Source organism: Drosophila serrata, unplaced genomic scaffold, assembly GCF_035046125.1.
Source record: "Drosophila serrata isolate PLE 108 unplaced genomic scaffold, ASM3504612v1 contig_249, whole genome shotgun sequence".
Lineage (NCBI taxonomy): Eukaryota > Metazoa > Arthropoda > Insecta > Diptera > Drosophilidae > Drosophila > Drosophila serrata.
The window spans coordinates 4,352,634-4,377,272 of NW_028257147.1; the positions used below are offsets into that span (position 1 = coordinate 4,352,634).

Genomic DNA, 24,639 nt, shown 5'->3' on the forward strand with positions numbered 1-24,639 from the left:
TAATGTGGCCGGCACCCATCCTGCTGTGCGCGTGTTACTACAGCTACATCTGCTGTACAGTGCGGTGCAGGTGGGCGACGGCTAGTGGGTGGCAAATGGGTCAGAGGTCGAGCCACAGCTACTATTTGTTATGCATTTTCATTAGTTCCAACTCTCCGGCTTAGACACTGTCATTTGCACGAAATTGGTTCCTAAAATAAGTCCACACACAAGTTGTAATCGAAAAGTTTTGTAAAGTCCAATCATCAGCCTAACTAAGAGGGGAATATTTTAATTTGGTTTACTAATTAATAAATCTTTAAGATGAATAGGATGGCCTAAACCTCCTCTGTAACTGTGATTTTCTCTCCCACTCATTAGCAGTAGATTTCGCTTTCCCCGTTGGACTTTCGCTGTCTGGAAATCATTAGGACGTACTCCTAAAGTGCCAACCTGCTAATTAAGCCCACTTACCACAGTTGTAACAAAGAAACCACCTTCGATACTAAAAATCATTAAACATCCATTTGTTCGGCTATTATTTTTTCCATTGTCACTGTATTTATTTGGATTTTTGCATAGTAATAATATGTTCATTTTTATTAGTATTGGTTTGTTTTTCTGCTTAACGTTTGTTTATTCGCTTTATTATACATTAAAATTTATGCTAAAAGTTGTAAATAAAATCATTTTGAAATATTTTACGTTTCGTATATATATATATATATATATATATTCCGCTTGGTAATTTGTGGTAGCTTCTATAAACAATTACGCAGATTTATTGAGATATTCAATGTCGTATTGAGACTGTGTATTTGTGCGGTGCGAATTTTAATAAATATTTTAATTTGAGCAAATAGATTGCCCGTAAATTATGGCAAACAATCGATACAGTACAGTACAGTATAGGGTAAATAATTACGCATTGAAAAGAGTAGTGGGTGGCAGGTCATTAAACGGCTTACGGTATCTGACTAAATGGTAAATAAATTCACAATCATTAAACTTCCAAATTCCGTTCGAAATTAATAATTGAGCTCTTCGATTGCCGCCGGGCAAATGTCATTAATATGCAAATGCGCGTTAAGCAATCCGGGAATTATTTCTCGGTGGCCCAAATAATTTTCGCCATAATTCGTGCCAAATGGTTTCATTTTGAGTGCCGCTTAAATTTAGGTTTTATCTATAGTAAAATATATATATACAGTGCTTGGTGTCGGAACTATGTCGATAAACTTAAATTAAAATTGGTGCACGAAGCGAATGAAAATTGAAAGTTGCATTTTAAAATCGTTTCGTCTCTCCACACTTCCTTATGGCTCGCATTGAGTTGTAAAATTGAAGATATCCTTAATTTAGTTTTAGTTGTCACTATCGAAATGCAGGAAAAAAGCAAGAGAGTCTGTGTGGGCTAGTTCACATTCATATGGTTTATACATTAATTATTTCGCTATATTTACGTGTTAGTTTCTATATATTTTCTGGTATCCGCTTTAAATGCCATTTGCTTTAATGAGTTCAATGTCAGAGTATGCATTTAGAAATTAAAAAGCACACACGAAGCTACATTGGCCATTCGGAAATAAAATTAAAATTTGACTAGAAATTAAATATGAAAATTTAATTTTGTTCTTGTTGTGTGATCTTTCGAGGGTTCATTTTGTTTTGTTTGTTTTGTTTGTTAAAACTTAGCTTAATTAACATGAATAATATTTGTGTATATGTAATTTATATATTTAAATTGTAATTTTAATGATTTGTTTTCGTTTATCGTGTGTTTATTATAATTAAATAACATAACATTAGTTAATAAAAACTAAAAACGCAGTCAATTTATATATTTGGAATTTCATTTTGCATACGCATAAAATACACATAACTCTTTTGGGTTTATTTCCATTTATGCATAATAAATGTGGCTTATTTTGTGGATTTTTTTCGTTATTGAAACATTCATGAACAATGCTACGGTTTCTTATTGTTTTATGTGGGGTAAAACATGCGCAAAAAAGTCTTATTTCATGTTGCTAAAGGTAATAGATTTTTCGTTTTGTGTGTATGTGTTTTGTTCTAGAGCTATTTGGAAAAAACTTTTTCGAATTGAGGTCTTAAAACATCTAACATACACAATCAGCTGATATACATTTAATTCGTATGTGTATATGAGGGAGGGTCGATCGTTTTGTATAGCAAAATAAAGATGTGAAAGTTATTAAATCTTTGGACAGGTTTTTAAAGTTTTTCCATATATATGCCAACTTGTATGACATAAAGTTTTAATGGAAATTTGACAGCTTAATAAGTATAAAATATTTGCATTTGTCTGCAAATTACAAATTTTATTTTCACAGAAATCTTATGAAAGAAATCTCTTAAAAGTTGCTATGCATTGCGTACAGTTTGACATATTTTAAATGATTTGAAAATTCCTGCTATTCAAAAGTTCTTGGAATATTTCAAAGTTTGTCCTTTGAATTCTTGAGTTTATATTCACATCCTTCTGATCGACCCAACCTTGTGTATAAATAGATTTCTTTTCGTTTTATTTTCGTATTGTTTTGTATAGGATATGCAACTAAATTCACGTCTCTCCTCTTTGCTTTTCCTCTAGTCGTCAGGGGGGATAGAGTTTTTCCCCCCGTTTTCCCCACTCGTCGTCTGGCCTTGAGTTGTTAGCCACTTGACTGAATAATACTTTTCCTGGTTCCGCTCGCTCCTCAGACTCCGGGGACTCGTCGCTTACGACATGGCATTGTAGACAGGCTGCTCGTGCTGCTTGGGGCAGCGACCGTGCTTCTCCATGTAGAGGCCGTACTCACATGTGGGCGGCTTGCAGCGACCTTGCTGAATGCACCTGTTTTGCAAGGGGGAGGAAGGAAGGATGGAAGGTTGAGAGAATGGAATAAGCACTCGATTTATTTGCCACTCACTTGCGATTGTTCATGTCGAAGTGCTCGTTGCCTCGCTTCAGCCAGTCGCAATCGTAGTTGCCGGAGCTGCAATCGCATCTGCACTGCCCGTCGTCCTGCAGGATCTTCTCGAAGCTGCGCGGACAGGTGCAGCTTAATATGGTGGCCCGCACCGCCGATGGTCCATAGTTGGCCATGGCCGTGTCCTCGTTGTAGCTCGACCGCTCGATGCAATGACACTCCGTGTGGTTCACAAATGTCCGCTTCTCGATGACGCTGCGGTGCTTGGTGCTCTTCACCTGCGGGTGCCCCGAAAATGGGAAATGGGAAATCCGTAAATGAAATGCCATACTTAGTTAATTGCCAGCGATATCATCGCACACACACATCCACACATCCACACATCCATATCCCTGGCTTAATTATGCCGGCCAACTATTTGCATGTCGAGCTTGCATAATTTGAAACCCAATCCCCCCGCCTAAACCCCCAGTCTCGTTTGCATATAGAATATATATGTCTTCGTATCTGGCAGCTAGGGAGTTGACAGTTTCCTAAGCTGACTGCTCATCAAACTTGTTGTCATTGTTGCCATGGCTCGTTGTCGGACGGTTATATGTACATAGATATAGCTCTTGTAATTCTTAAATGAGTTGTCAGTAGTCAGCAGACAGGGGCTTAGATTGGGGATTGTAGGTGTTATCAAAGGGGGGATTAAAATATATACATATTCCTAAAGTGTTCAATGAATTGTAGATGTGATTTGGATAAAGCTATTTGAAGTATTTGAGTTGGGATTTCGTTTATATTCCAGAATTGCTATAAATAGGATACCTATATTTCTCTTTAGCCTTATATTTTCCATGTGAAATCCCTCCTTTTTTACCATGACTGGAACGCCACTGACCGAAGCCATTAACAGACCACAAAACTTCTACAGCTGCTGATGCTTGGGATTGGGATTGGATTGGTCCCATGGTCTTTGCCTGCCTCCCCCAGCATGTTGCCACTCTTTGGTGGCCGGTCTGTGGTCCACATTTTACTCCGATTTCCCCCCTGTGGCGGCTCCCCTTTGGAATTTGTGGGTTTTGTGCATGACAAGTGCAAAATGATGAAATGCGTATGAATTGCATAAATTAAGTTGAATTCGTTTAATTAAAATAACAAGTTGGTTATTAATCAAGCCCTGGCCACTCATCCATCCAGTTGAGAGTTCTTGGCTTCACAAGGAGTGGATCAGAGAATCAGAAAATCGGAAAATGGGAAAATGGTAGAAAGTGAGAATAAACAGCAGCGCAATCTGGCAGAAAAGTGCCACAAAAAAACAAGAAATGATTGACAAATTGCATTGAGTTCTGTGAAGCATTTGAATTTTGATTGGACGCATCAAAGCAGAAACAACGAGCAGACCCAATAAGTTGACAAAGCACTAAAAAAGGGTAAAATTGGTCAAGGAAAACCCCATGTTTCAGGTATTTATGAAAATTCAGCAAATTGAGTTTTTACTTTGCCTTCCTGTGGTTCGTGTTGTGCGGTTCTTTGGGTTTGCGGTGTGGTTTTTGGCCAATGCTAATGCAAATGCAACTCAACAAGCGAATTGAAAAAGTTTTCTGGGCCCATCCCTCTCACCTGAATGTAGTTTCAGGGGTTCCTTGTTTTGCATGCTTAGGTTGGGGGCCCAAGCGAAATTCCTTGAGAACCAGGACGGGGCTTTTCTTCACTAAGAGCAACAATAATTGCCGGAAACGGAAGTGCCAAGTGCTGCCGTTGTTACTTTACTATACCCAAGACCCTTTCCCCAAACCGCATTTGTGCAAAAAATTGCACTAAAGTGCTTCTCCTGTTTGTGCTGCTCAGTAAATATGCAAATCTCACAGCCTATACACTACGAAATATGAGGATTTACTAATTGGGTTACTTTTTCAAACTATTTAATTTATTGGAAAGAGTTTAAAGAAATTCGGAATTTGTAATATGAAATTGGAGAAAAGTTTGATGTAGTTTTTTTAAGCAAAGGAATATTATATTTGTTCTTAGATGTTTGTATTCAACACATTTCAAACTTTAAATTCGAATTCTTGTTTTAAATAATAATAAGAACTACAGTGTATACTGGATATATAACCATATTGTGTAGGAGTGTTTTTTGAAGGGGGGTAGTAAGGATGTCGGGTCGTTTACTTTCCAAGATGGCCTCTCTCTAATTGAGGTTGGGGTTTTGTGCATGCAAATGCATTCGTAAAACCCATTTTTGCCCCGTTTCTCTGAGAGGGGGGGTGGTTGAAGGTGCGTGTGTGTCCGGTGTGTGTGCGAACCGAGCAATTAGTCAGTTATTGCTCGGCTTGCCAAGGGGTTTTTCCCAAGGAGAAGAGGTGCGATTAAGTCAGCTCAGTGGTGTGTAAGCATAAAATGTTTTTCCTAAAATTTCATGCATTTTCCACAGGCCTCCCAAGTGGTTTCGTTTTGACAAAAACAATGGGCCAGGTCGAGAGCTTAATTGAGACGAAAAATAAAAGTAGTAGTTGGGGTATTTGTAAACATGAAGATTTTAAGCAACTCTTGGGGTGGAATTTCCAATGAGTTATTGTTCTAAAAATGCAACAAATGTTGTCTTGAAAAATATATTCATTGTATGTATGCAGTCTTGGCAATGTAGAAAGTTTGTTTTATAAGACAATTGTAACCTTACTGATTATTATGGCTTTAAAATTATTTCCATAGAATGAAATTTACCTTCTCTCAAAAATTTCCATTTTACCTGACTAAATTGAGGTATTTTCTTAGCGAACTTTCAACTGTGGTAAAAGCATCCTAGAAAAGTTATGAACTTCAGCAAATTAGTGAAGAGTTTATGTAGTTTTACGCTTAGGATTTACAACAGCTGTCTTCTCCTTACTTGAGACACACTTCTTCCCAACATGTGGTTTCTGAATAAATCCAAAGAATGCACAACTGGCAACTGTCATCAACATGGCTGATAAAGTTTCAGCAAGTAGGGATATTAGGAAAAAGACACAGTTTAGTTGAGTCCTTGAGCAAGAAGAAGGTGGTTTGAGATAAAAACACTATAAAATTTGTTAATAAAGATAAGACAACATACTTTTTGTACAAAATATAGTGATAGAAGAAGAAAAACTAGCCTTGGGAAGTAAAATTTGAAAAGATGATCAGTTTGCCACCACATGAACTCAGTCCATAGTCCTAACAGTTGACTCAAATTCGTCTAAAAAGTAGGAAATGAATCATTCGCAGTGTTACAAGCTTCTGACTAAAATTAGAATACCCAGCAAGTGTATGCTAATGATATTTTCAACTAATATAAATTTCATATTATAAGGTATGCAAATTTAAAATTGGAAAGTTGCATTGCAAAAGAATTTCACATATTTGTACAGCTGCAGTAGGGTGTGACTTTTAAGGAGATGGGTTTTTGGGGCCATTTCTCATCCATTTCATGGCGCTCACATCAGCGTTGCATTAGGGGAAGCTTTTCCTGCTGTGTGGGATACTGCTGCTTACCTCCTGCACCTGCTTCCACCTGTTTACGTGCTCGCAATTTGCATTTTCCTCGCCTTTTACACCCATTCCAACCAGATCTTCGTCTCCACACACACGTATGGATGTCCCGCAGACTGGCCCGGGGATTTGAGTTTGGGAAAATTGCATTACGCAGCTCCAAAACTGGCGGCGGATGTGTCACGAAAGGGGGGAAGGGGGTCGTCCTTAAACTACTTCTCCACCTTTCTAGACTTTCCCCACATTTACCGACCAGGCTTTCCCCTTGCTATTGTTTAACTCATCCCAGGCTTATTATGCACACGCCTCGAGCTGGCCACATTTTGTGGCAAATTAATTAAATCACCGAAGTTCGGTTCGCTTTGGTCTCCAGATGGGAATGCACAGTGGAAAAAAAATATAGCTTAGGGAAGATTTAATAATACTAAATGATATATAAATCCCAATTGAAAGAAATTAACTAGAAATGTATTTAAAATCTTTTCAATACCTCAAACAACTTTGTTAGTTTTTAAACAAATTCTCTTTCGATTTGGAATATGAGCCTATTACTTATCTAGAAATGTTTTCTCTCTTCATATATGAAGGTTATATGTAGAGATGTTGCTATATAAGATGAGGACTTGGCCATTTGCCTGACAGCCAATTGACTTTTACTTTGGCTTCGGTTTGCTAAACAAGCAAAACTTTAGCTGGGTGTGTGTGTTTTTATTATTGCTGCTCGTGGGCGTTGGCTTTCACGTTTAGGAGGCCTTTGATTTCAGCTTTTTCTAGCTGCCGACCGCCCCCCCTTCAGTGTTACCTCCAGCTCTTGCTCCTCTTTGACTCCACTCGGGTGAAAGTGGAGGGCAGTGAACCCAGAGAAAGAGAATCCAGGAGGCGAAGAAAGGAAGGAGGAGACCGACTCATAAATCTCACAACGCTTACAACATGTGCTGGAGTTTGGCGGGGGTTCAATGTCCTTTCTCCAGACAGCACAATGCAGAACGAAACCCGCTCCTGGTGCTCAACGTCCTCAACTCGAAAAAAAAACCTTACACCAAATGCAAAATTTGTGCAACATAAATTATGTTTTGTTAAAATGTTTACGCTTTTTTTTGTGTGTTGTGTTGCTCTGCTGCTCTTGTTGGTTGCATCCTCAGCCTGGTTATCGCTCCTTAAGTTTTCTACACCCCCGACACCGCAAAGAGCACTCTTACACTGAGGGAAAATCTTATAGAATTATGAAATATAGTGAATTAAAAATATTTATATTCAAATGAATGACTGGAATCAAGTCATATCCATTTCTTAAAGGATATCTAGAAGAATATCACTATAAATCATATAGTTGCTTCCTAAATTAAGCTGGTATTATATAGTATATATTTTATAAAACTTTATACATTATGTTTTCTTCCCAGTGCATCTCCTGCTGAGTGTGTGTGTTGGCGTGTGTTTGCCTGCCACTTGACACCTCTCAATGACAAACCGCTGAGTTGTTTCCTCCGGGCAAAAGCTGCTCCTTCATATTCTTCTCCTTCCCACTGCTTCTTCTTTAGATTCTTTTTCTTCGTCTTCTCCTGCTACAGAATCTTCTTCTCCATATTCTTCTCCTGGCTCTTTAGTGGCTTGTATTTTTTCCATACATATGTGCGCTTAAGCCTCAGACTGCCAACAGTTTTGGACATATAGCTTCAGCTTCAGTTTCCTGGCCACAAATATTTTTCGTGTCCTAAGTCTAGCTGATGGGATAGAGGGCCAACAGGGGGCGGAAAGTTTATGGAAAATAGAGGAAATTTTTGGGTGAAATGGGAGCAGAGGAAAAGAGGGCAGAGCCAGGATGATGGACACAAAAGTTCCTGGGGGCCATACACTTTGCTGCCAACCGATTCCACGGAGCTTGTCATGGAGTTTGCTTCTGCTCTAGCCGAAAAATGAATAAGTTTATTTTGGGGATTTCCCAGAAAGTGACACAGAGATAGAGAAAGGGAGAAAGAGAAACTATTTGCATATTAAATTCGGCTTTAAAGTGAAATTGTAGTAAGCCAAGATTTTAGAATGTAAATGTGTTGCCGTGGAGGCTACTACTTTATGTTGTTTACTTAGCTTTAGAAGTATAAATCTATACCTTTTCTATAGTATCAATAAATATCTTTAACCAAGTCAGGGAATTTTATATTTCAACAATACATTATTTAAAACCTTAGTATATCTCTATAATATTTGTTATTTATATTTCCATTACAACTCATAAGCGGTTGCCTTAAATGTTCTAAAAATTATTTTAATTCAGGATATTTATATAACTATATATTGAACCAAGTCTCTTAGGTCCAACTTTTTGGCAAACCCTATTATTCATATTTTGTTCCTGTTTATTTTCCATATCCTCTATTCGACTTTATAAGTCTTCACAACTTTACGTATTTTCACACATCTGCAAACAGAACAATGCTGAAACTCCCAGTGAAACTTTGGCTCAAACAACCGCATATTAAATTGGCCCTTAACTTTATTACGAACTCTTTAATCTGTTGCATATATATTTAACTTAATATTTTATGTTGCCCTATTGGCTAGGACTTTCACAAGATTTTCCGATGGCTAATCTTGGCCCTCGTAACTTTGCCATTAATTTCAAAGGCCCGGAAAACCCTCTCCCTTCCGCTTATCTATCAAGTTTATCTCACAGGTTTTTGCTTCAGTGCCGAAAATGTTAAATTGCCCAACAATAATTTGTGTGGTTTTCCCCCAAGTTTTATTGGATAATTAAGCTGAGGGGGGAGTTAACTTAACCCCCTCATGCCCGCTTCCCACATAATGGGCCATGTGTGGGCGTGTTTGTCTTGTTCTTAAGCATTTTGCGGTTCTGTTTACCTCGGAATTTTGTACCCTCTTCCCACACCCACTGGTGTGTGAGTGTGTGTGTGTGTGCATAAATCTTGCAAGTGGAAACTTTTTGCGGCAAGCGCAGCATAAATATTTGAAAATTAAAAGCCATCCTCGGAGCTCAGAGTTATGAGCTCCGAGTCCTGACTTCCCTCTGCCTCGAAGGCCCTTAATAAAAAAAGTTGCAGCTACAAAAACGGTGCCGCAGAAAGGAAATTTATGAAAGTTGAGCCAAGAAGAAAACCAAGAAGGAAAATCAGCCCCTTATGAAGTCACTCATAATGGAAAACTAAGCAAATGCAGGCTTCGAAAGTAATAGGATGCGCAGGAACAAATTGCAAAGAATGGGTCAGAAGGAGCTTACGTTTAGGTACTCTCCAAAGGGATAGTTAATGGCCCTAAAAATATATTACTTTTTCTGGGAATATATTAAAGAAGATAGTAAAAGGGTAGAGTTATAAATTAAACAAAGAATTTTTGGAGGAGGAAACTGCATTTACAGAATAATTAAGTTACAAAGAGGTATCTCTTTAAATATAAAGAGGAATGATAGCAATAAATCAAACCATTTGATTTCCCTTATTCTAAATAATATCTAAAGGACTATTTGATTAAATAGGTATCCTTAGCTTATCCTATGTTTAACTTAAAGTTTTTTCCCCCTAAACCCAACTCTTGTCAGATTTAATTACCAACAATCCATCACCTCGACAACAGTCCAATCTGTAGCATATTAAACTTAAACAAAACGAGTTTCCTCCCTCAGTGCCAGACTCGAAAATGCTTAATTACATTCTCGATTTCAACATATATTGAAAGCTCGTTATATAACAAAAAGACAGCCAGAACAATGATGGCAACGGCAGCAATAATCATATCATGAAGCATAAATCACCAAACAAATTGAATTATCATTGCGTCATTAAAAAGTCATTTCAGCCGAGGGCCCATGGTGGAAAAAGAAGTATCCGGAATAAAAAAAGCAAACACAAAAAAAAATAAAACGAAAATAAAGGTGAAACGATATAATTATGTTGCAATATGGCGCCCTCAAGCATGACCTACGCCCACCTACACACCAACAATGAGAATAATAAAAGCAACAACGACAATTACCGTCAACGGTAGGATCAAGAGGGAGACAGACAGACTCAAACCGAGAGAGACGGAGACATTGGGCACTTTTGGGTGCGCGCACGTTCGCTTTTCAAAAACCAAAAACACCAAAACCCTAAACACAATGAATGCTCTCATGTCAGAATGAAAATTGCTTTTTATTTGCCAGCGTTGTTTTGTTTTTCCCGTATTTGTTGCTGCTGCACCCAGGCGCAGCATTGAATGAAAACCATTTTCCGAGAGGGGGGGCAAGGGTGCGGCCAAAACCCCAGGAGTTAATAGAAAATTAATCTAATGTAGGAGGTTTATAGAGGAATATTTATACCCTTGCAGAAGCTTGTAACTTGCGAAGGAATCATTTTTGACCCCATATATATTCTTGATCAGCTTCGATAGCCAAGTCGTTTAAGCTATATTTTAAAGAAAAACATTTTTTCTATTTATTTTTAAATTGAAATTAAGTACTCAGATTTGTCAGCCTGATAAAAACTATCATGGGAACGCTTTCCGAATTGAAATTAAATCGTTTTCGACTGAGTTATGAGTTTCCTAATTTTTAAATTGCCAAAGAAATTGTCATATAAAAATACCGATTTATTTCTTATATCTTTTCAAATGTTTTAATTATTTTCAATTCACGGTTGATTTTTGTTTTCTATTATTATTACTTATTTATATTTTCCCCCTTTATTATTTATATCTCCCAATTGTTTTTAAATCCACAAGTAAACCAAAAATAATACTTACAAAGAAATGCAGCTCAACGTTGTGGGTACTCTTGGCGGCGCATATTTGGGTTCTGCTGGGACAACATCCGCTGTCCTCGCTGCAGCGGTGCAGGATGGTGCAGTGGGGCGTGTAGATCTTGGAGGGATCCTGCTGGACCAGCTGGCATCGCTTCTGGGGCACTCGACAGGTGGCCTCCTTCAGCACCTGGTTCATGTGGGCATGGGCGAGGGCTGCACGTGGGGAATGTCCTCGGGTTAGCTCTTCAACGCTCCTTTCTTGTGGCCCCCAAGGGTTGACTTACCTCTCTCTCTCTTTTGCTTCTGCGCTTGCAACCGTCTCGCTCGAAGCGCCGCCTCGGGGGTTCCCAGCTGCTCCTCCTTCTTCTGGGTCAACTTTCCGGTTATGTAGTTGCGTGAGTAAATGCTCTCAACATCCTGCAAATGAAAACAAGGTTGGCCAAACTTTAGTTATGCTAATTGATGGCTTCGTATTATGTTCGTTTTGTTTGGGTGAAGAGACATTCATGTTCATGATTCCCCCAACAACCATTTGCTTCCCCCCTCTCGCTGCCCATATCATCGCTCACATTACGCATACGCCACCGGGCCCGAGACCATAAAAGTCGCTCGCATTAATAAAGCCTCCATTTAGGCCGTGTGATGACAATTTGTCACCATTTTTATTGTCCAAAGACGACTGGGAATAGTGGAAAGGGAGGCGAGCACAGATTGAGGTAACATGCCAGTGGAACATTAACGAGAAGTTGGTACCGCACAAAATGTGGGGCCCGAAACATAAGTTCATAAACTAAGAATTCATGTGCTCGCGCAGACGGTACCAAGAGCAACAAAGGCAACACAAGAAACAGCAACATTAACAGCAGGAGCAACAGGAATGAAAAAATATTACAAGAAACGCTTTTTGGAACAGTTAAATACCCTAACTTTAAAAGAAATTAAACATTATATTATTTTTGTAAACCATTTTAAACTATTTTATATATTTTTATATTTATATATAATTCCACAGTATGGTTTAGAATTTTGTAAGACTTATTTAAGAGTCTCTCTTTCAATTGACTTTTATTAACAGCTCGTTGGTTTTGTTTATATACTTTTGTGACAGAAACTTCACCCTTTTTCTCTGTTAAACTTAATTAACTTGTTGTTTAGCTCCAAACTTTAATCTCTTGGCTTCGCCAACTCCATATCTTTCATCTCCACTCGAGACTGGCAAACTCTGTAGCCAAATCGTGGTACCCTTGACCCATAAGTGCAGAACAATGGCCACATGAAACAAATTGGCATTCAGGGCAATAAATACGACAGCGAGAACAATAGAGAAGAAATTGTCGGACACGGACATGGACATATAGCAATGCTCTGGGAAAAAGGAAATCAACCTGGTCTGGGTCTGGTCTGGACCAGAACGAGAACGAAAACCAAAAAACCAGGCCCAGTCAACCACGAATTGGAAGCGAGACGGAATGAAGTAAAAATGTTGACCAATGCGCACAATTGGCAATTTGTGAAGTTAAGCGAAATTAATGAGCTGGCTGCGTCCATAGCTCTTGCACACACAGAAATATATATATAAATATACAGAGACAAATATACGTACGTGCAGTAAATTGTGCAAATGTGGGTGGGCCAAATGGCTAAATAAAAGGCCAACGGACAGAGCCCATGGAACGCAGCTGAAGGCCTGTTCATTAGTCACACATTGAGGATATATATGTATATACTACATGTTTGGTGTGCTATAAGGTGCTCAAGAGCAATTGGCATAAATCTTCGTCTTCGGCATTGTGTCCATTCTCATTCGCCTTCCCATTCCCACTTCGATTCCAATTCCCATTCCGATTCCCATTTTCATTTGTGGGCTTAGCATTTCAGGTCCATTTGCTTTTTGGCCGAAAACAATGGCTCTTTGATGTTGGTCAATGATTTTTAGCGGTTTAACCTTGAGGCTTATGAATGGGGCCCCCATTGTTGTTTGGGCTGAAATGGCCAGGCTTAAGCTTCACGGCGGTAGGGGGGAGGGAAAAGCCTGACAAGAATGTGGCGTTAATACCAAGGCTATGGCTTTACGGCCAGGTAGATCCTCATCTGCCCATTGGCCAGCATTAAAAGTTAATGCAATTTGATTGAAATGCTCTGGGTGATTTTCTGCGAAAAGAAAATCACTTGAAGATAATGGTCAGGCACTTGAGGGAATTGGTGATAAATTCGGACTTGTGTGTAGAATAAAAATGCTAAGATTTTTTAATGTATCTGTTAAGCGAATATATGTCTCTAATTACTTAAAGATACTCATAAATCTAAGCTAAAATTATAATTATCACCCGAATCTGGGTAAACCACATTAAGTATTAAACATCCGTCCAGCTTCTGGATTTTTATCTCATTTGTCAAATTGCATTTGCAAAAATAATTTCACCTGACCCGTGGACTTCCGGTTTTTTGCGTCTCCTTCGAAGCGCCTGGCGCCTTGCAATTAAATTTGTGCTTTTTTCCGGGCTCCCTTTTGACTCGATTTCCCTGCTTTTCCGCCCAACTGTTGACGACACTTCAGTCTGTGACGTTCGCTGAGAATTTATCACCTTTTCTGATATTACCGCTTCTCTCCCTCTCTCACTCTCTATTTTCCTCGCGACGGGGCCTGTCTGCTTCGCTCGTTTGTCAAGTTTATTCAATTTTGAAAACTGCAACGCGAAGAAGTGGGTGCAAACGGGTGTTTTTCCCCCTAGTCAAGCTGCCTTCACTTTCATCAAACTTCTGGCATTTGACGCCGCGCTGGCTGCTTATTAAAAACTCAAACGCCCCTCGAGGAGAGCTTCTACACTTTCCCTAGCCCCGGTATTCCCTACCATTAGACACTTGGCTGTCGAGTTGAGTGCTGAAATATTGCAGCCTCTCTTTGGGGGATTCCCTCTACTACTACTACTTGCCCCGGCCATTCCTGTCTGGTTCGCTCTGCTCCGTCTGCTGCTGTTTGTCATATTCCATTTCCCAGTCGAGTGGTCTCTCTCGATGGGACGGAAGGGTGCACAGTGAAAATCCAAGCATCCTGGCTAACTCGGATTTCAGCGATTAAATTGTATAATTAAATTCAAATGTCAGGTAACCGCAAGGTTAAACTGCTTTGAGTTTTAAGGGAGGAATCTATAAGATTATATATGATATTATATCTTCAGACTTTTATAAAAGCTATTTAACGCCTTCATAATCTAATACCTTCTAATAGGAATACTATGTGTTATATCTCATACATTTATTCAAGAGTAGGTGAGTCCCCACCTGGTTTTCTCCCAGTGCAGCACGTGAAATTGGAGTAGAAGCAGTGCTCTTGATATCATATCAAAGTCGAATGCTTTTATTTATTAGCTGCATGAAAAATGGACTCTGTGGATAGGTGGCAAAGGAGCGTGCAGGCAAACTGAAAACTCGCATTTGAAGTGATTTGAAAAATGTTTGAAATGAGTTTCCCTCCCTCTCCCATTTCGTGCTGCATACTTTCGGGGTGTTCGTGTCAAATTGCGCATACGCCGCATGTGACGCGGGGAATTATTTTTAAAATTTATTTGCATAGAATAACCGAACAAAAGTTGGCCAGATAAAAAATGCTTCGAACTGAAAAGCGGAAAGAAAAGTTTTGCATGGAAAAGTTTGGTTTTTTTTTTGTGGCCGCAAGGAGAAAAGTGAAAAATATCCAAACGAAAAATAACACACATATATGCACCCACAACAATGCAGAGGAAAATATTTTGGTTTTCTCGGGTAATTGTTGTTTACTCATCATGTGCACTAGCTACCTATATCTCTATCCTTCTCTGTCCCTTTCTCTATCTCTATCTCTGTCTGTGTGAACTGTTACCTGTTTTGCCTCGATGCGTTTTGTTGCATATAAATTGTATTTGTTGAACTTTATAATGGCAATGAAGTTGATGTTTTTACGAAGCAATTTGCTACAACTTCTATCTGTATGTGTCTTTCTCTTTCTCGCTTTCTCTCTATCTCTATCTCCGTCTCTGGCTTTGTATCTTTTTATTTCTTATTCTCCTTCTCTATCTAGTTTTTTCTTCTTTGGCCAAAACTTTTGCCAACTTTTCTTTTAAGGCTGGTCTCATAAATTTTTATTATGAATGCACATATTTTTCCTGGCTTCAGTTGCAGTTTCTCTCTTTCTCTCCTTGGTCTTGTCTCTGTCTGATGGCCTATGGCCATCTCTTTCTCGATGTGGCGTCTGCGGTGCAAATGTGTGGCTTAGTTGGTGGCCGGTTGGTGCGGTTAATGTGCATTTGGCAGCTGTTCGGTAGCATGCTTTTGTGGCTTTTCACCATAAATATTGTGCCCGAAAATGGGAACTTGTGTGGCGAACTAAATTATAATACAATCCATCAAAATTGGAAATAATTTGATAGCAAATTCCGCATGCCTGGACTGCTGCTCGCTTTAATCATTATTTGCGGGCCCTGGCTGGCATTTATAATTTAATTAAAACACCTCGCCCGCTTTCGTTAACACACGTGTGTAATTTGCTTTTTGAATGAATTTAACGTTATTTATGTACATTCTGGCTGCCTCAGCATTTACGCAAATTTCCCAGGTGCCTTATTTTTCATTCACCAGCAAACAGGAGCAGCTACAGCGGCAGAACACCTGAAATCCAACAAGCCGACTGCGCTGCGAAAAAGGCAGCTTAAAGTCCTTTAAGGCCAACAGCGAATGAATTATAAATGTTAAGCCGACTGAACGATGGCAACCTTTAGCTGTTCGGAGTTCAGATCTTTCAGAGCCCTTGAATCGCTGGTCGGGAATATGACCCGTAAGGGAGATATATATATTGTTCACATATGTATATTCCGCATTCGCATGCGTTTTCTTTCTTTTGGTCATTTTGGCTGAGCTCCAATACTCTGCCAAGGAGTCTTTGAAATTTAAGTCAACGTTTGCTCACGTAATATTAATTTGAAGGTAAAGCTTACAGATGAATATTTTGATCAATAAGGAGCAGATTTAACTAATTTTTTATCAATCTGTTACTTATATTTCCAACTGATTCTGGTAATAATTTTAATATTTACCTAATTAAAAACTAAAGTTCAGTGTTGTATGCCATAATTTTCAATGACGCTTTCTTTTATTTTGCTGACTTGCCATCATTAAACAAGTTAATGCTGACCACGCCCAAACACACACACACACATGCAGTTGGGCGGAAGGTTGAATGGGAGGGAGGGCAGTGTGGGTGTGGAGGAAGTGTGGGCGTGTGCCTGGGGTTTGTCCGACACAGCACTCCTTCCATCAGTTTCCGGGCTTGTCAACTGCAGCAACGGAAAGCAGCAACAAGGTGGCCCCTTTTGCTAGACATGAACCTGCATCACAATGCAGCTGATGGGCATCCTGCGTGTAGCCCCCAACTTTTGGCACCCCGCCCTTTAAAGTAGCCCATACTATACAGTGGGTAAAAGTTTGATGCTTAAACAAAAAAAAATAATACATTATAATGATAAATAATGTAATAAATTCGTAGTTTATTTATAAGTATTTTTATACCCCTGCCGGGTATGTTAAATGTAGACAGAAGCTTGTAGTATAGTGAAGAAGTCATTTCCGACCCCATAAATCTTTATTCTTGATCAGCATCGATAGGGGAGTCTATCTATATCTATATTTTAAAGATAAACAAACTACAGCTTAATGAATTTAGTTTCCTTTTTTGTTAAATATTTACTATTATTATTTAAGTTTGCCCACAGTGCCTTGTAATCGTGTTCGAATTAAGTTTGGCGCACCTCGATGCCATTGGTTTCTGAGTGACCCTTTGACAGGGATCCGCATGCTGACCTCACCTCATATAACAATGGACAACCACGCCCCCAATTAAATGGACCCCCCAATGCTGGGGGGGGTGGGGATAGCGTCTGTCCATTTGCGGACTTTCACTTGCAACGAATGTCTATATGTCGGTTTGCATGTCCTTCTGTTGAGAATGTTTGTTCTGGGATGGGCAGTTCAGAGGCGGGATTCAAACAGAAAACTGATAGGGTAGGGGAAATTTCAAGGGAAACAGAGACAGAGCTATCTGAGAGAGATAGAGATAAAGCAACATACGGTCTGGCTTCTGACAGCTGTCAGTCGATGGATCCATTTGAAATGAGGTAAAGAGATGTCAGAAATGCCCAACACATGACTTCATTAGCATTGATGAGGTTGTCCAAAAAAAAAGCGCCTTTATTAAAATTAAATTTAAACAAGGTTAACAAAATATAACAAGGGTAAAATATACTTTGAATTATATTTAAAAAACACACATTTGCAGTTCATTTCTGCAGTCGAAAATGAACGTAAAGAAAGTCTTAAAAACTGCAGCCAACTCTCATTAATTAGCCAGCATTCTTGTTGGCAAAGTAAACCGCAACAATTCAGGACAACATTAATGCCAGAGCCAGTGCCTCCCCCCGCCCCCCCTCGCTTAACCCCCTAGTGCCCTCGCCCACTTTAACCCCACCAACTATTTTGCAATTCAAAGCGCTGCAGAAAAGCCACAGCGCGCGCCAAAAGTTTACTTTGCTTGGAGATAAAACCACAGAAATACTTGCCAACTGGCCTGCCATCTGCCTGAGCCCCTCCTGTTCCTGTGAGCTTTTCGTTGTGGGCCTGAGGCTTTTCCTAGGACACTCACATGCCCGTTGCAGAGCGGCAGCCAAAAAGTGTCAAATTTATGAACGGCTTGCAAAACAAATTTAAAACTGCAACGCCAAGGATGCAAGCAGGAGGAGTTAGAAACCGGTCTCAGATCGGGGGCAAAGTTTAAAGCCTGCTTTCAGGCGCACAACAGTGGCCGCAAAAAGTTTCGGCCTGGTCAGCAGAACACAAAAAAAGGGAAACAGAAACCACAAACGGCGAGGAAAAAGAGTGCAGCCAGAAACCGAAAATGAATTTTCAGTGTTGCCAACTTTCTGCGGTCCTGTTGTTGTTGTTGGGGGAAAAGCGGGCAACAGGGCGGCTACGCAACGCATATTATTTGTGCAGCGCAACTGGAGCTCGTAAACCGAAACGCTGGCGCTAAACGCTTGCCATAAATTCATTTAGTAAGGCAACACTGGCCATAAATTTCCCAGCTATCGATTGGAGAGGAAATCCAAGCAATGCTTGGAAGTGGGGATAGTTTTGCCACAATAATAAAAACAACAAAAAAACACTAACTGCAAAGGCAACCAAAGCCAAATGCCGAAGGCGATAAAATAGTTCATGCTCGCTGCTTATATTTTACGTAGGGGAATTCGTAGGGCACTTTGGGTTACAAGAAAAGCTGAAAAGTTGCCAAAAAAGGTAGGGTAAGGAAATAATAACGAAGGATCTGTTTGAGGTATATCCAAAAAAAAATATAATAATCTAGAAAGATCTATTGAAAGTATACTTTTTAATAGGGTTTCAACATTACCTAGGGAAGATCCTAGCTTATAATAATAATTATAAAGTTACCTAAGCACATGGAAATTGTTTCTAATAATTATAACTAATGTAATCATTATATATTTAAAAGTTAAGAAGCCTATTCTGAAGAGTATTTAGAATTCCCAAAAGTCGTATTCCATTAAATTACCTAACCCCAGTACTCTTTTCACCCTTCTGTTGCTGTAATTTCGTTCGATAAATCAGATTTATGTTTTGGCTGCCAATTGAGCATGGTCAAAAAGGTTTCTGTTTTTGCACGTTTTGTCCAAAAGAACATAGCAACAAAAAAAGGCCCACACAGTCCACACAACAAGCTGCACAAAAAGCATAAATTCAACCGGAACCGGAAATCAGTGTGCCATTTGATAAAGATAAAGAGATAGATGGTGAAAGGAAAGAGTGCGCTCAAAATAAATGTGCCAGCAGCAATTAAATTCCAGTGGAAACACCAAAAAAAAGAGAAATAAATAACTAAATAAAAAAATCCATTGAAGGTGCGACAGTTGTGTTCAATTTAAATTGCGAGTCCCAGTCTCATTATGACCTTTTTTGGGTTTGCCTGCGAAAACTTAATATTAATGACTTGCTGGGAAATTAATTTCTTCACTTGACTTTCGCCAGTGGGAGTAAGGGGGGAGGGGGGAGTACGAAGTGCCGCCTTCAGTTTCCCGATCCCATTTCCAAGTCCGTCTTTCTTTTTGCCTCAGTTTCTTTCCTGAACCCCAAGTGGGTCAACATTGATTTCCGTCAGTTGATGGCCAAAGACGCCTGTCCCGGCGATGGACGCAGCTCATAAATATTCCAAGCGGCACGCGCTCCTCGCCAAACAACCTTCCCCCCCGGGCATCGCCCCCCCCGCCACCAGTAACCCCCTCTTGAAATCGCACCCCCTTTGAAAAGTGGCAAGGCGAGACGACAAAACTTGCTCCGCTTTGATACGATGACTTTGCTGGGAGGGGGTTCCCCGTGCTATGTAAGGAGATGCCTGCACAATTGCAGAAGCTGCAGCATTGATTGAAAATAAATAAATTCGTTTGGTAGGGAAACAAAATATAAAAAATATAAAATCTTCAGAGCAAGTTCCAATGGGGTCCCCCAGAAACGGAGAATTCAAAAGCACGCGTTCTCAATGGTTTGTTTGTATTTACAACTGAGAAATCAAAATGAATGGGAATACTGTGAATGAAATTAAGTAGAAGTTCTTTGTGGAATTATGCCATAGAATTTCAAAATGTTACTTCATGATATTTAATACAGTAAATTGGATGGGGAAATCTAAGATAATACAAAGATAATCAAGGGCAATGGCTTAAAATCTGAATTTCAGTTCTTTAAATCACATATCACTTTACGATTTTTGGTTGAAATAATTCCCAGGATTTCATCAAATCATTTAACATCTCTTTATTATTAATTACTCGCTCTTCTTTCATTTCGATACGCTGAAGTTCATGCGAAATGTGCTTGTTTCATTTCAAAGACATTCCACACACACATTATATCATTTTTCATTTTGTGCAATTCCTGGAAACCAATGTCCTTATGCTTGCCACCTTTCTCTTTTAAAGGGAAACATTTTCATTTCGTTTTTCATTTATATATTTTCGCTTTTTGAGCTTCTCCCCGCTTAAATGATGTAACATATATACACATATATCGGATTGGTATATATGTATATATATACATGTACCCGTAAGTGTTTGCCATGTATATTTAATGCCAGTTTATGGCAGTTTCCTGTGGGTTTTGGCGCCTTTCAGACGTTGCAATTTATTGATTTCGTTCGTGCTTTATTTAATTTCTTACTTTCTCATAATTTTATCGGGCCATGACAGGCTCTTGGCCAAGACAGAGGGGGCCCTGAATAAATGATGATGCCGCCGATGTTGAAGGGCTTAAAATTCACGATTGAGGGAGCAGCATTAAAATTTTGAAAGCGGTTTTGCTGTAAAAGTTTTGCCAAGAATTTCGTGGGCACTTCACTAAGCTAAAGTCAAAATCGATTGACTTTGATACTATATTTAAGGTTCATTGGCTTTATGGCCGTCCATTTTGTGAACTTTAATTTTTCCCAAGTCCTCTTGACTTTCCTCTGTTATCTCCTTCGGGGTTTTCGGTTTTTTTTCTCGCTTAAGTAATTTCATTAACAACGAAAAACTTTCAATTGATGCCCGATAAAGGGATGTGTACTGACAGCTTGAAATTATCGACTTAAACCCAACCCTCTTTTATACTTTTCCCCCTAATGATTGTGAACATTTTCCGGGTTTCAAGCTTCTGCTGCAGCTCCTTATCAGTTTGTGGGATACTTTTCTTCTCAAGGGGTTATATGTAAATGTAAATATGTTTTAGGGGGATGGATGGATCCCCTGTTTATCGGTCATTAAACCCCATGAACAAGTGCAATGTCTGTTAATCTAACCACACTTTTCCAGTATCTCTCTTTTCCCAGCGCCAGCACTTTGAACTCCGACTGAGGTTTGCTCTGGGAAATCTTCTTTGAGTCGGAGGGCGATGCTGTTACCCTTTTTTCTCCTTCTATTCAGAGATGTTTGGAGCTCGTAATTGAATGGTGCCGCAGTCTTACAATTATCTGCTCCTCGGTGAATGCAATTTCCATTTCTCCTCTTAGCACCTCCGCCGATGCGGGGTCTCCCACTCTTACTTTTTCCCCATTTTCCTCATTGTAGTTGCCGCTTTTCCTGCTCTAATGGAGGCTAATGAACTGCGGTCGTGTTTGTAGAGGGCGTGTGGAAAATCCCGGGGAAGGGGGAAAATCCCAAGCAGGTAGAATTGTGGAAACACAAATCTAATTAGTAAAGTGAAGATGATACGTTCTATTTGATGATCCTTTGAGGAATAAGTGAGTTGGAGTTGTATATAGAGTAGATTTAATGAAAAACTTGGGCCTGCTATTTAGTAAAATATATTTTAAATTCATTTTAAATCTCTTTGTTATTCTGCTTAATTGTTCAAATGAACCCCAATCATGGCCAATCACAAAATATACACACTAAAATAATATTTCCTGTGTAAACACTATTAATGGAGTTTAAGAGCACCTCGAAAAGAGCAAGCAAACGGCTTTACATATTTATAAACAAAACATATGAATTCAGGGCCTAACAGCTGCTCATCTGAGCTGAGAACAATAATAAACATTCAGAAAAATACAGCAAAGCAATTAAAACCCAACGCTGGCAGCAATCAAATCTGCCATACATACATTTAATAATTAATCTTTGTTGCACAAATGTTTGCATTAAATTAAAATGGCAAACGACAGCACAAAATTTATATAGAATCCAAATCGCCAACTCGGCCAAAAATACGAACAATTGAAAGGCGTTGCATGGTTTTTGCGGATAGGAAATTGAATTTGGCAATTGTACATCTGATGTTTGGGTATTCGAAGCCGAGTTAAATATTGGTTTTAAATATATTTCGCTGATATTTACATATTGTTTCGGCGACATTTATTGTCGGCCGTATTTGCATACACACACATAACCAATAAAAGCCGATTGTTTTCGAGGGCTTTGGTTTTTTCCGTGCCAAAATAAATGGCCATCTATGCACATTTAGGTTTCCGTGTGGTCTGTTGACGGGTCATTTGGGTCACTCCCTTTTTTTGGGTGAAACACACACAGCCACAACAACGCAAACATTGACCCACATTTCAATTTATTTTATTTGCTGCGGGTGTCGTTGTGGCGCATTCGTGATTTGTGCGAGAAAAACACAAATGAAAGTCATAAATTTCCGCGCAACATGGCCGGGGCTTGTCTCTCTCCACCCCCTTTTTCCCTCTCCCTATACATATATGTCTTTCCTCAGTCCCTCTGGCCACTATCCTGGTCTAAAATAGATGTAGGTCACAGGGTAAGTAATGTTAGTAATCATAGGATACGGGGATATGGATATGGGCTATGGTTATAGAGGCCCAACGACATTCGCCAGTCAAATCAGCGTCAAGTTCGCGGGCCAACGTTTCAATTAAACCGAGTTCGCAACGAATTTCAGACCACTAGACTGCCGGCAGACGGGAGCCAGACAAGTCACGTTTTCTTTTCCACTTTTCCAGCGCCAAGAGCTATATATGGTAATGAATCGGCTGGGGATCTATCTATACCCTATATGGAGGCAATGGCACGTGGTTTTATCAGTGATTTCGAACGGAACATGAGGTAATTGAAACTGTGTGTGGTTTATTGAATATATTATTAAGGAAGCAATATATAAAAAGTATTAACTATTACGGAAACTTTTAAGAAGCTTAAAGATCCATCACATCCTGCTGAATATTTAATAAGAAATATATATTCCATATAGGTGAGGATTAGAATGAAAACTCAAAGAAATAATAACAACAAAGTTATTGCTTTACAAGAAACTCTCTAGAACTTTGTACAATTAATGTTTCTTTATACTCATAGATATAGGGTTAAAGATCTATGTGTATAAAATGGTACAAAACGTCTTGTTCTTCTAAGAGTACCCAATTTAGTTTGGTGAAAATGTAAGTAAAGTTCCTGAAACCCTGTTCCTACTCCCACCTAGGGCATTCAAATCTTCTCTATAGTTTTCCCATACCAAGTTCTGATGATTTTTCATGGCAGTCGGCAGCAGTCGACGCCGCTTTATAATTGAATATTCAATGCACAACCGCAGACTTTGCATCGGCATGGCGCATATAGCGCATATAGTGCTCATAGCAAATCGTATATCGAATTGATGGACAGGTCTCTGTGGGTGCGACACTAGCGATGACAGCCAGCGGGCTAAGGGGTTTCCACACAACAAATAGATGAGAGGCAGAAGGGGATCCATTCTCCTGCTCTTCCCAGTGTGTAAATATTTGCGAAACGATTGCAGATGCAGGCGGAGATCTCGTTGTTCGCCGATCGACGCTGTTGATGGTTGACCAACAAATTGGTCACGATCGTTAAGCAAGACGCCTATTGTAATTGTTCGAGTTGGGTTTGGAATCGGAATCGCAGTCGTTTGCAGGTCATCCACCCGAAGCACAACAGATGCACTCACAACTACATATAATATATTTGTGTGTGCATTTATGATCACAAACGATGATGGGGGCGTATATGGCAAGTTCAATGCAACGGAAGTGCCGGCAATTGTCAGGAGTGGTTTCTCTATAGTCTGTGGTTTCGTTGTAGTTTCAAGTTGACTTTAGTTGTCTATATTTTACTTGACACATATAGACAGATCGACAGAGACAAGGCACGTAAACGTTCATACTAAATTATACAAAATAATAGTAGTTTCAAGAGAGTAAACTATGAGCAAGCTATACTTAGGTTTTGATTAATTTCCATGGAAATGGTTTAAGGCAATCTCTTTTAAACTAAGCTTTAGTTTAGGTTAATGTTCATTTCCTCTCATTAACTTTTAAAGTATACGTGTGAATTTCAGGATATATATTAGGAACCCATAGCAAATCCCCTAATATTCTAACCGCATCTGTTGCACCCAGCAAAACCATTTTGCCATGTGGGTGGGTTTCATGTTGGCGGCGGTACTTACATGGCCATCGCTGTCTTCTAATGTCTTTGTAGCACTTACCTGCAACGAAAAAGAGGAGGGAGAATTATTGCAGTTGAACTCAAGTTTTGTACTCAGGAGTTTCGTCCGTGGGCGGATCGAAACAAAGTTGCAATTGTCTAAGTCGGAGAGTTCTGTAACATTTCTGCCACTTGCTAATGTGAGGCAACCATTCAGGCGTTCTGGCTTTCAGGCTGGGCGAAGTTTCCGCTCTTTTATAGGAGGGTATAAAAATAGTTACTGCCAGTAGTTAAACCCGCAGACAAAACACTGTTGCCCAACTAGCTCTGCGAGATGGGAGTTCAAGTATTTCTCATAGTTGGTAGCAGATGCCTTTGAAGCGGAAGCGGAAAATACTTCTAAAACTCTACCAGAGCTAAGGGATATTTTAGTGATCATTAAAAGGAATTTGAATTTAATGGAGAAGCGGATGGGGGTTGCATAATATTATAAGGAAAGAGCAGAATGCTTCGAAATTAAATGGTTCCCAG

The 24,639-nt window shown here is 39.4% G+C and overlaps 1 protein-coding gene across 5 annotated transcripts in view; it reads right to left on the minus strand.

The window, feature by feature from the left end:
- Nucleotides 1-505: 505 nt before the first annotated feature.
- Nucleotides 506-24,639, minus strand: part of Pvf3 (PDGF- and VEGF-related factor 3) — a 91,753-nt gene continuing 67,619 nt past the window's right edge. For 3 of the 5 annotated variants that reach the window (XM_086832734.1, XM_086832738.1, XM_086832736.1), the window contains exons 2-6: nt 24,131-24,169; nt 11,425-11,557; nt 11,142-11,353; nt 2,913-3,190; nt 506-2,836 (exon numbers count right to left, since the gene is read on the minus strand). In XM_086832734.1, coding sequence (XP_086688860.1) covers nt 2,722-2,836; nt 2,913-3,190; nt 11,142-11,353; nt 11,425-11,557; nt 24,131-24,169 — 777 coding nt within the window. In that variant the 3' untranslated portion in view covers nt 506-2,721. The remainder of the gene's footprint in view (nt 2,837-2,912; nt 3,191-11,141; nt 11,354-11,424; nt 11,558-24,130; nt 24,170-24,639) is intronic. The other 2 variants (XM_086832735.1, XM_086832737.1) reach the window with 1 other exon arrangement.